At 37.6% G+C, this 12,821-nt stretch overlaps 1 protein-coding gene across 24 annotated transcripts in view; it reads right to left on the reverse strand.

The window, feature by feature from the left end:
* The window catches only part of LOC136420569 (tensin-3-like), a 160,013-nt gene that overhangs the window by 103,945 nt on the left and 43,247 nt on the right, over nt 1–12,821 (reverse strand). For all 24 annotated transcript variants that reach the window (XM_066407538.1, XM_066407544.1, XM_066407541.1 and 21 more), the window contains exons 2-3: nt 4,669–4,783; nt 73–110 (exon numbers count right to left, since the gene is read on the reverse strand). In XM_066407538.1, coding sequence (XP_066263635.1) covers nt 73–110; nt 4,669–4,783 — 153 coding nt within the window. The remainder of the gene's footprint in view (nt 1–72; nt 111–4,668; nt 4,784–12,821) is intronic.

Here is a 12,821-nt window from a genome sequence, read left to right on the forward strand (position 1 = left end):
CTGACACTAACGATAACATTTTCAAGCTAGTGCAAACTTGAACGGTACCTCAACAAAGGAACGTCAACTTACCCTGGGCTCGCACTTCCGATGGCAGGCATATTTGCAAACTGGAAGGAAAGAAGAGAAAAACAATCAGTACCACACAATGGTGCACAGATACTCGTCTCATGTATTATTGAAGCAGCAGATGTGGGTCGTCAAAGGCTACATTCACATCAGCTACTTATCCAATCAGATCACATACAGCACTGCCGCCAAACACGCGGAGGTCAGACTGTGACCGCTGTGTTGTTAGAACAGGACAGTTATTAATTGTGCTAAAGGATGGGGACAGTGGTGTGCAGTGGTGGAAGTTTTCATGTCAATACTTAAAATGCAGGGCTCGAAATACTGGGTGCACATTTAGTGCACCGAAATTGGAGCTGTGCACATAATTCTTTACTGTGGGTGCACCTGTACGTACGTAAAGGAATTCTTGACATCTATGTGTAAGAAAAATAATAAAACCTTGTTGTACATTTCTTGTTTGCATTTCAAAAGTTTGCTACAGAGTTTGAGTCGATAAAAACTTTTTGTACTTTGACAATTTGTTTGCAGCTTTTACTGACATGCCTCACCTATGATGTGCACCCAATTTTTTGTGTGCACCGAAACGCCTTTGTTCAACTATTCCCCAAAATGAATTTAGAGCCCTGAAATGTACCAATAGTTTAAGGAATTTCTCTTCACTAAGTCATAGTAATTTTCTATTTTCCTGCCATTCTTGAATAAGTTAGTCTTTCCTTTCTTTCATAATTTGAAAGTCATTGCAGAAAAGCAACAGAAACTTATACTGTCTCTTCTCGCAGAACTACAACACAAGAAACATACCAGAAATCTTTTGTACGGTCTATCCCAAAACATGAATGATTTAGATGTTTTTCTTTTCTAAATAAAAGCCTAAGGTTTCAACCAGTATCATAACAGTATGGTCAGGATCACCGTGACAATGACACATTATCAATACATTCTGTACATGCAGATCACTTGAAGAATTATCAGATTAAAGTTAGATTATGTAGCAATGGTATCCAACATTTTGATACCAATATACAGTATAAATATCATAACATGTATTCAAAACTTAATAAAGTTCTACTGCAATTAGCATTTGTTTTCTTAACTTTCACTTCACTTCATTTCAACTCACTTCTTCAATAATGGAAATAAGATAAAAATAAATACATGTTTCAAAAAGGACATTTTCTATCACCTTCCCAGTCAGATTTGATGTATTACTGTCTTAACGCAAGATGTCTTATGAGATGAATGGTTAATCAAAAGGGATTAATTAGGCCTGTCTCCATAGGAACTGTCTTACCATTGTAATTGATTACCCACATCTAAAACGGAGCCTGGGTTCTTCCAATAACAACACATCACTTTTCCATCTTAATGTGTTTTTCTTTAACATGATATTAACAGATCAGCGTTCTGCTAATCTACAATGATTTTATGGCAACTCCAAAACATCTATCAGCATTTTCATAACAATTCACATACAGTAAAAGAACATCATGATGCTACATTACATTTAATAGGATTTATGAAACAAGATCCAAAGTGCCTAACTCTACAATACTTTGAGATCTACTTAAAATGCGACAACAGTTCAACAGAATTGTTGTTGTTAGTGTCACAACCTAATGGATATCAAATTAGCACCAAGGGCAGTTCATTCCAAAACTGGGATTATGTTTTAAGAATATATTTCAGGTTATCTTTTTACCATCTATGAACATATCCATGGTTAAAAATCCCTAACTAGAAAACTAAGTCATCCAATACCTAGAATTCACTAACTGGTACAAGCTATTGACTGTATTAGCAAGAAAGTTCATTTGCATTCATACATTTTGGAACGTTTAACTTTAGTCCTGCAAAAGCTAGTTAGTCAATACTAAGACAATGGTAATTTATATCTATTGGGAATATAACAATACATTACACAGGTTTTAAAGCATCCATACATATACATTATATATTGCGATCTTAGAAGTTAGAACGAGCACACTGTGCAGCAAAATACTTTAACATAACTGATGAACACCTTACTAAACATGACAAAAGAACAAGATATTGCAAAACCATACCAGTTTCTTCTTGTATGTGATTTGAAAGCAGAAAGCTAAATGACTGCTGGTGTAGTTTAAGACGCCTGAGCACAGTATGTTAAAGATTAGCGTGTAGACAAGCTATTATAGATGGCATTACAGTATTTACACAGATAATTATAGTCCTAGCACAGTCCTTGAGTCACAACCGTGTCAACAGTCATTCATGTTTACTTGACTTAACTTGAAGTACTTTCAAGAGTTTGTCACCTTTCCATAATCCTTGTACTTATTTAGTTTATGGAAGAAAAGGCCTGAAAAGACTTAAAGCTTTAAGTGTCCTTCTGTACTAATGACTTTTCTCAAAGAATGTCTCAGTCAATCTCCTTTAAGTCCTTGTCACCTTGTAATAGATTGACTTGTGAAATGTCCTTTCACTCATGTTGTCACTTTAAACATTATATACATAGTTGATACATTTTTAGGACACTTTTCAGGTTGTCCATAATCCTAACACTTATCCAGTGCACTGATGCAACAAATAGGTGTCCTTCTTTGCTAATGACTTTTTCTAAAGAACGTCTCATCATTTCTTCTAGTGGTTTGGTTTAAAGTTGTGAAATGTCCTTTGACATACTTTTGTATTGTCCACACACATACAATGGCCTCCATATACCTACAGCATTACTGAAATACACTGATAAGCATAGATATGAAAAGTTGACAAATAAAACTATAACGCAACATTATTTTAAATTCTACCACAAATTATGTTGAGTCATAAAGACCTTTAGCCTAAGTAAATAAAATAAAAAAATAAGTAAATAAGTTGTCTTCACACCCCACCCCCCCCCCCTTACACACTCACACACAACCCACCCAGTTAAATGGTCCATGGTTGACCTTAGGTCTAAACCAATTTGTCAGAACTAGGCTAATGTGAAACAATAACAGCCCCTGAAACACAGTCAGCTTAAAGTGTTGGGCACAATATTCATAACCTGGACATCTTTTTACTACAGGAAGAATTGAGATTTTGCACAGGTTTTGAGACTCTAGGGACACAAGCTCTAGCACAAACTTTTTGTTTAGACATGATGTAGTTAACAAAACAAAATTCCCTGCACCTTTGTCATGTCAATTAAGTTTTAATTTGCTGTCACTCATGTGAAGGAAGGTGCTTCTTAGTATTGGTGACTTTGCAATGGTAAAAAAACTTGTTTCAAGTCATGTGCACATTTTTACCTCCCCGACTACAGTCAGGTACCCATTAACACCTGGGTAGAGTGTCAGAACATCTAGCCAGGAATGTTAGGAATCAAAACCCACAACGGCTTTCAATCCTTATTAGGATGCACATTGAAAATCATATTTTGCAATGACTCATTGTCAAATCAATTATGATAAAAGGTGACATTTCTACACTAATTTGAGATAATCATTCAAGATCACTTTCCCTATTCAAGTTTTAAAGGAAAATCTTAAACAAGCTTTAAAGGAAGCTGATATTCCTTCCATAATTTGTGGCTGAATAAACCATTAAAGAAAAATAATGGATAATTCATCGATTGCACTAAGGACAGAAAAAATGGAACTTGTATTTTTGTAACATGTGAGTTAAGTATTCATATCTTACAACAAACACTCGTATAAATTTAAACTTTTGACCCACCCTGTCTGCAGGTGGCAGACACATTTCAAACAGGAAATGCTGGGAATTATGGGACAAATCATGCAGGAAACTCTTGATTTCCTGTCCTGTCAGACAGCCTGTGATTTATGACCTTGAAATAATTCCCTACATGATAGAATTAATACTTTAAATACATCCAATCTCTAACATAAATGTTAGAAATCAGTTGAATTGTTTTAAAGTCTTGCTTACTAAAGAGTGGGTAGTTTTAAGAAGATAACAGAAGAGGATTACATTTGGTTCTTTTTTGTTAGAAAGTGGGTCAGACATCCCCTTGGGGCAAAAATACCTTTTCACACTTTGTAGCAATACTCATAATTAGTGTGTAATCTATGTGTCTGAACAGTGTCACACACTTATGTAATGTGCCACACCAATGCTCTGTAGGTATGCAAACATTCAAAATATATCCTAAAAGAATAAAACCAAATTGATGTAATGTAGAAATAGGTGCAACTTGTGATAAAAAAAATTCACTTCATTTAATTCAAACATTAACAATTTATAGTAGCACCATGGAAGTAACAGTAAGAAGTATCTTTCATCATTAGCAATAATGTAAGGGAAGTTACAATTAACAGAAAGCGAAACTAAAACTACATTATGATAATACATGTGATATTATGTATCACATTCACTTTCTGTACTGAAAAATTGTACCAGACAAATTTCTACAAATTCTTTGTCTTACTCTGTAATTCAGAGTTATCGATTTGATTCATCAATACAGAGAGACTTTATAGTCATCATTCATTCCTTCTGACTGGACTTCATGACAACTGAAGATATCTATCAGTCATCATAAAAGAATAATTTATTATCAATCATTGTCGACCATCTAATTTACAGAAAATAGAATATCAATAAAACTATCCTCACCTCTGCAGGAAAGTCCCTCGTTCCAGATCACCTGTTTACACAGACTGCAGCTCTTGGGTCGTTTGTTGAATGTCTTGAGTTTGAAGGTGTGACTCTGAGACTCTATGTCTTGAGGCTGTAGAAAAACAGACAAACAAACAAGTTTTAGGTACATCAGCAGTCAAACAAATAGTTGAAATACCAAAGACATTCTCCTTGAAATTAAAAAAGTAAACATACTGGTCTAATATCTTGAATTTTAGATGCCCATTAACAAAAGTCTTCAAATCTTTCCTTCAAAGTGAATACAGAAACAACAACTTTTACCTATATGGATCCCTTTTTCAAGACTTAGATCGAATGTGTGTTAACCGAAAATGAAGGAAATCTTTTGCAATCTTTAGGAAATAGAAAGGGAAAAGCAGTAATGCTTAGGAGAAGCGTGGTAAGTCCTTTTCCGACCACAGAAACAGGAGCAATGAGCCATGCATGAGAAAGTGTGGTATTTAAAAGGGGAAAGGGTCACACCCTGGTTTCCTGATGCTATTTTTACCAGAAGTGGTCATGGCGTACGTTCAACAGCCTTTTTTTTCTGTACACAAAGGGGGGAACACCCTTTTCACACATGCAACACAGACGGAGCTATTTCGGCGTGGGCGTGTGCTATGGTAACTGAAGGGAACTGAAACATTGTGTGTACAAAATATAAGATGGCCTCCTTTTGAGCACCTTCATCTTTGGGAACTTAAAGGTACACTGAAAGAAAAACTTTTATACAAGTTTATGAACAAGCCTTCTTTTTGAAGATTGAGATCTGTTTTGTTTTGTTTCATTAAGTTAAGGGGCCATGCATAGTAATTAGACTTTTTTTTCTTACTGTTGCTGAAGGTTTCCAAGTAAAAAAACCCACATAATTATGATGTTTTCATACAGAGACCTTATTATTTTCCAGTTATTAACCTATCAGTTCTACTGGACTGATGAGAACACTGTGAACCATATTTTCCATACGAACCAGATTAATTGATGACTTATTCTAGCAACCAGTGTCCGGACATCTTGTGTTGTTATAGGACGCCCAGACCTGAAGGAATTCCTTCCTTGCCCTGTACGAGACTGACTAACTTGTATGGATTTCAAACCACAAGATACGGTATCAGACATGACCTCATACAGCACCATAGGACATTGGAGCAACATCAGTCGAATCAATATTTACCAAATACCGCAGTCTTCACCAGGGCTGTCTCCAGCTTTTAATTTTTCACACAGCCCATGTTGTTAATTTTTGTTGTTAAGTCATTTTCAGCTTTAAGAAAAATACATTTTCACCAATCTGATTCTTTTACGATGGGGTCAATTTTTGTCCGTCCCAACAAGCAAATTTCTGTCCCGGGACGGAGGGACGGGTCCTGGAGGCCAGCCCTGGTCTTGACATACTAAATGCTACACTAGCAGAACAGGCTTGCCTCCTTGTCTCATTTTAATTTTACGTTAACATTATTCAACAATAGAACCTTCATTGATGCAACAAAAACTACAGTGGCGTTCGTAGAGTCAACTACAAACTACAAAACAGAAGCAAAAATTATATCTTAAATTTCTACTTACTAGACTGTAATTTGTAATGGCTAACATAAGCAAATCTACAACTTATTACAATCAATTGGGACTAATCGTAGATATCTTTTCTAATAACAAATCTATCTTTATTCAAATTCAATGATGATCCCACCTCAAGAAAAAAACATTCTGGCAACCCCTACCTTTCAATGGAACAGTTTGAATAGTTTCGGCATTCTTTTCCCCACAAAAGCTATAAGGACCTGGGTGGATAAGATGTTTTTAACCACTTAAGATGTTTTCAGAAATGCACATGTGTAAGTTCAATAAACACCAACACTCTACAGTATGTGGGTTGGTCACTTTGCCTGACAATGCCATCGTGACATGGCTATGAAAAAACAGAATGGCAAGCTATTAGCCAACCACTGCAGGGATAACACTCTAACTAAGTACCTACAAACCAAACAACTAAGTTCGACAACGTTTTGTCACTTGAACTAAGAAAGCAAAACCCACTTCTTTCTGTCAAAACAAAATGAGTAATGTTTTTCATATGTAGGACTTTGGGTCCACCCTAACGATAAGTAGCCGCCATCGTTGGATAAATGGTTCAAATTTTAACATTTTATAACTCTCACTCTATTAACACCAGGTTAGAAACTATTGAATCAACAGTACTGTAAATTCATATAAATTTGCGACACTAAGATTTTGCAGCAATGTGAAAATGAAGAGTTCCCAGCATTTTTCATACAACGGTAGACAGAGTATACAGTATGTTCACAGTGTGATGAGTTCACGGCAAGAGGTCACCACAAAAACAGAGAACCGCAAAAATGTCCAAATCTACAGTATTCCCCCATGTACACAGCAAAGTGGTTTACAACTTCAAGTGGTAATTTGTTCACATGTAATCAATAGTACCACTCACTATAATACACGGCCAAGAACAAATGATACATAAACCAACAATGCTAAAATTACCTGACAACCTCTTATATAGTCTACTGGATATTTGAGACGGTCAACAAGACATAATACCTTTTCACTTTCCTTCTTTGTATGACTGTCTAGTCTACCTGTACAGCACTTCAGCCACCCAAATCAGATAAGCCAGATTTCTATTGTTAGGATAATGTAGTTCATACCTGTACAGGAAACCAGTCTTATATGTGTGGTTTGTCGTGTGGCACTAACCTACATTACAAATACCTACATGAAATTACTGGCTGCCTGCTGTCTTAATCTAGTAGCTAAAAAGATACACAAATTGTCATAGAATACCAGCACAAGAAAGGCCTCTTTGCAAAATAAATATCCCATAGGATAGCAGCCTTGGAAGAGAAATATGTACACCTAAGGTACAAATATTTAAAAACAGCATCTTGGAAAGCATACAAAGCTGAAATCCTACCTGGTTTTTCAAGTTCAATGCTGTCCAACCAAAAAGAAGATCCCGACAATACAATCCAAGGAAAGGATGTTTCTGGCTATGGGTGGAAAATAATAGTCCCAGCCATGCCCACCCATGTGTTGATAATGTGGTTTCCTGTAAACCATTACACTGCAGGCTATGTAATAGCAGGAAATGTCTTCGTTTCCTAGGAAACTGCCATGGAAACACCAGCCATCTTGTTCATATCCTGGCCTGTCATTGGTCGATAGAACGAACATCAGCCCGTAACGATCACCGTTCCATGTAGCGGGACATTTTTGTGGCATTTCTATTGGCTCCACGGAACATTGACCACAAAATTGTCACATAAAGTTTGGTGATACCCCACAGACCATTTCACAGCAATGTTATTGTGTAGAAGCTCTTAGACTAGTGATTTGGCAATCTTTATGGCACCAATTTACATTCATGGAGTATATCGTATAACAAGAACCACAAATAACAGTATCCCAATGGGAAAATCCCTGTCAGAAGATGTAACAGACATTGTTTCCAGCCTAGCTGATCCAAAATGCCAAAAGGGAATATCCATGTAGCGAGAGGACAGGACTTCATTCAAATATACTACTTTTGTGTCTAGGAATGACTCTACAATGAAAAGTATCTCATTTCATGACTTGAGATATAAAGGACAACAAACATGTGATAAATAAATGTCATGGTTTGGCAATGTGAAATCTTAGCAAATCTTTACAGATTCAAACCAATTTGTAGAGCTTATTTTTAGCAACAGTGCAACCCTAACTCTTCCTATAATCATAATGACCAGGTTGAAAATGCAAAATCTTCTGAAATCAACTAACTGCTAAATTTTCTTGATCACCAAGCAGAGGTAGGGTCCAAGTCAGTGTTTAGGCATATGTTTGAGACATTTTATACATATCTTTCCAGTGGTCAATGTTTTTCCTTTCTCATAATAGGACAAAAACGTACACCATCAGAAAGACTTATAAAATGCCACCAAAACAGGTGTAAAACAGAGATTCAAAATTTCCATTTTTACAAATTACAAACCTTTCCACTGTTCTTTTCAGCACTATTTTATAAACTAGAGTAAGTTCTTCATGAACCTATACTAAGCTTGTAATCCTTCTGTTTTGTAGCCATGAATGGCAGGTGTTTGTACAACTGTCACACACTATTGTAATGCCATTAGCACCCAATTGTGAATCCTGCACAGTTTTGACACCTATTGTTTTGGGAGATAATGGGTGCCCCTCCCCCCCCAGTTGGTACTCCAGATGTGACCATGTGTTGGGGAATTCAGATTTCACGCCTCATCCAGTTTTGCTACTTGTACAGTAGGTGTGAAGTTTTCATCCTCCTTGTCAATCATTATATATCTTATGCTTTAGGCCCAGGGCTGTCTCCAGCTTCAGTTTTTTCTTTTTTTTTGGTTATGATTTTATTTTATCTTTCTATTTATTGCATTTTCACACGGCTAGGTGGTATTCAATTTTAACAAATTCATTTTCAATAGGGCCCAGACTACAAGAACAGAAACTTATGACAAAATTGTAACATAAGTAACAGAGGATTAGGTAAACAATCATTTGTTGGTAGCCTGTTTTTTCTATTTTTGCTGTTAAATCTGTTTTTACAAAAAAAAAATTTCATCAATTGCATGTCATTAAATTTATATGAATATTTATTGGTAAACGCCTGAGTACCACTAGAATAACTTACAAAGGCCTCAACTCCAAATCCTCCAAGCTTGTACTGGGAGTACCACGGCTTTAGGACAGCAAAAACAGGAGAAAATCCGACCAGCAAAAAGACCTGTTTAATCAACTGGATGCAGGTAAACACTTGTAAGGTATTATAAGACAGAAACTTCCATTGACACCCTTGTCGTATCAAGCCAGATGTGAAACAACAAATATCCAGCGCTCTTCACCCCACTGCAAGCAACAACCTTGCATCCAGGAAAAGTAACATGACACTTTATCAAATGTGCCAAATAATCAGAAATTAGAAGATACTATGACTGATTGTGGAATATGCAAAAGATTCATAAATTAGAAGATCCAATATGATATTTACCAAAGAGTTTGAATAAAGACAACATTGCAAAATATGCTTAAGAATTAGAAATTAGAAGATACTGTGTGAAATATGCAGAAGAATTAGAAATCCAAAAAAGGGTTTTGAAAATAATTATGATAAAAGAAATATACATAAGTTAGCTGTGTTCCTGTGCTGCTTTGCCAATTGGATCAAATACCGTGGATCCAGAGGGCGAAGGTTTGAACCCTGTTTGGGCACGATATGAAGTGTTGCATCAATCAGATCATCCTTCAGTGGCAACAATAAGTCTTCACTTCTGTGTATGGGGGGCTTTAGGCATCAAACCAAGATGTTAAAGAACCCAACACACTTATCGAGAAGAAAAGGGATGACCCGGTGTGCTTGGCCAAACTGGGAGCAGTAGAAGCTCATACCCGGTATACATGTACCTTCTCTGCTGTCACTAGATGACCAGTAAGCAAAGTTGCATCATATCCCAAACAGGACAGTTAAATGGTATAAATACATAACAACCCCGAGGGAGAAACACGCTTTCCACCACACAAAAAAATCAATAAACTAACATAGCGTCAGATATGCCTTTTGCTTCACCACTGGAGTAGAAAATAGCAGGGAAAAACTTGTTCCACATACAGTCAAACCTGCCTAGGCGACCACCTTTTCAACGCGACCACCTGGCCATGGTGACCGCTTTTTCTCGGTCCCGAAAATTTTCCCCATAGGCACAAGCATTAAGCTGCCTGCCCAAGGCGACCACCTGTCCAACGCGGCCGCGACCGCCACGAATTGGGACCGCACAGAGCACAATCCCTGCCCATGGCGGCCGCCTAATTTTCAAGCGTGCGGTGACATCGGATCATTTTGCTGTCGGATTTCACGGAAATGTTTTCAAGACTTTGAAGGACAAAAATAAGGACAAAAATATATGGAATAGCAATGTTATAGCATCGATTCCTCCATGAACTGTTTTGATAAAACGTTCCCCCTATAAACATTGTAAAAAGACAAATGTTTGTGATGTTGTATGTTGTTGTGCCTATCGTAATCTTATAGTTTACTGCAAACTCAGTTCGGTTTAAACTCAATTTTCAAAACGAATACATAGTGCATGGCGTCAAAAAGTCAGATTTCACAGCTAACAGAAATTACTATCTATTTTGTCACTTCGCGGCGGGCAAAACATCGGGCGAGAAATGTTGTTCCTTGGTCCCGACGCCATCTTGGATTTGGCGCGGCTCGGATTTGACGTACCGCTGACCTTTCTAAAACACGATGCTTTTGTGTATGAACATTTGCGAATACTCTAGTTATTGATGAAAATTGATATTCTTATATTCTTTTTATTTCCATGAATCTCACAAACCTTTATTGGACGCTGTGCGTTCTGCTGCACTGACTTACCTTTCCATGCGGTCGCACAGAGCTTGGCGGCGCGACGAAATCACACCGTTCCGTTTTCATCTTTAGTTGTCAGATCGAAAACTTTTTGACCCTTTTATCCAGCGGTCGGCGCCCCCAAAAAATGCTGGGGCCAGCAGGTGTTATCTCGGGATTTGTCTTAGGCCTTAAAACTTCGATGATGTGCGTGTGTGTAAGGTGTGAATTCGGGAGGGCGCTGCGAGATTATCGAGGCAACCATTGTTTTGTAGTCAAAATTATGACGAAAATTTGTACACGATGTAGTGGTATACAATTATTACAACGATAACGGAAAATAAAATTTTTGTAGGATCTTTCTTTCAATGAGAATTGAACCTGGTGGGGGTCATGCTGTCTAAATTCACATAATTTCCATCCATTTACGTACTGTATTTGAAAACCTCGACCTGGAAACATGTGAGTGGAATCCTCTTCATGGCGACCACCTGTCCATCGCGACCATTTTTGCTCGGTCCGCCGGGTGGTCGCCTTGGGCAGGTTTGACTGTAGTTACAGATTGGAGGTATTTAATGAGGTTGTGGGGAGACATATAGATTTGTCTGGGGGAGTACTGGCGCCATCATGTAGCAGTCAGGCTAAATTAGCTTTTATGTATTCAGGAATTATCTTGTGGGCGTGGCATGGAAACAGTTATAGTTGAAAGTCAGTTTCTCAGTAAGAAAATCATGGGACCTCTCAGAGCGCAACATATTTTTGGCGCAATGTGGCCTGTCCAAAGCTCGCAATTTTAGCCAAGCACACCGGGTCACCCATAGACTTTTCAATAAGTGTGTTGGGTTCTTTTTCATGCAGAGGTTTGGCACCTGAGTCATTTCCTAAAGACTGAAAATCCAAAGCTTAAATTACAATGTACTGTAACAGTTGTAAGTACTGTATGTGTGTGGGGATATCTATAATGTAATTACTGAGACAATTCTTAGACTGTTAACATCCACTTGCATACTGCATCACTCACTCACTATGTTAAATCATTACACCACTAAACTTGATTTTGGCCAACTTTGGTATGTGTTTATGACATTGCCTGAACCTCACTAAGACCACCGTAGTGGCAAAAGATTGCTGAGGAAAACAAGCTGTCTCTGGCGGATGGCAGATACCAGAGGGGGTTCCTCTAACTGTCCAAGATTGTGGTATTATTAGACACCCATCAAAATGCCAAAGGTTGTCCAATTACAATGTGACATGCAACAGAGTTCAAAGGCCCAACGATAAAGACATTGCATGTTACTGTAGCTTGTGATATATTTACGTTGGTTTCAAGTTCGAGTGTTTTTTCCAGTGAACTCATCACACTGCAAATGTTTTAAAAGACAGTATGTCGGTTTAACCGCAAACTTAAAACGCGAATGCCTCCCCTCCTACTGCAAAATTAAGTCCCAACAAACTTAAATGAATTTAAACCCTTGCAAACTTCTAAGTTGTCATCGCACCTATAAAAAAACAAGTCTTCAAGAAATGTGTTTGTACTATGGCTACAGAAACATGTATTATTGTTTCAAGTTATAACATAGCAAACAGCTGAAAAGTTTCAAACAGGTTTTCCTTGGCGCTGGCTGTTGAAACAGGTTTGATCTCTGTCCCCTGGGACCCACACAATGTCAACGTCCATTATCAGGTCCATAAATCAAGCGCAGCTCCAGCTAACAGACAGGAGACAGGGCAGCTGTCTGATCTGACGTCT

Source organism: Branchiostoma lanceolatum, chromosome 15 (genome assembly GCF_035083965.1).
Source record: "Branchiostoma lanceolatum isolate klBraLanc5 chromosome 15, klBraLanc5.hap2, whole genome shotgun sequence".
NCBI classification, from domain to species: domain Eukaryota; kingdom Metazoa; phylum Chordata; class Leptocardii; order Amphioxiformes; family Branchiostomatidae; genus Branchiostoma; species Branchiostoma lanceolatum.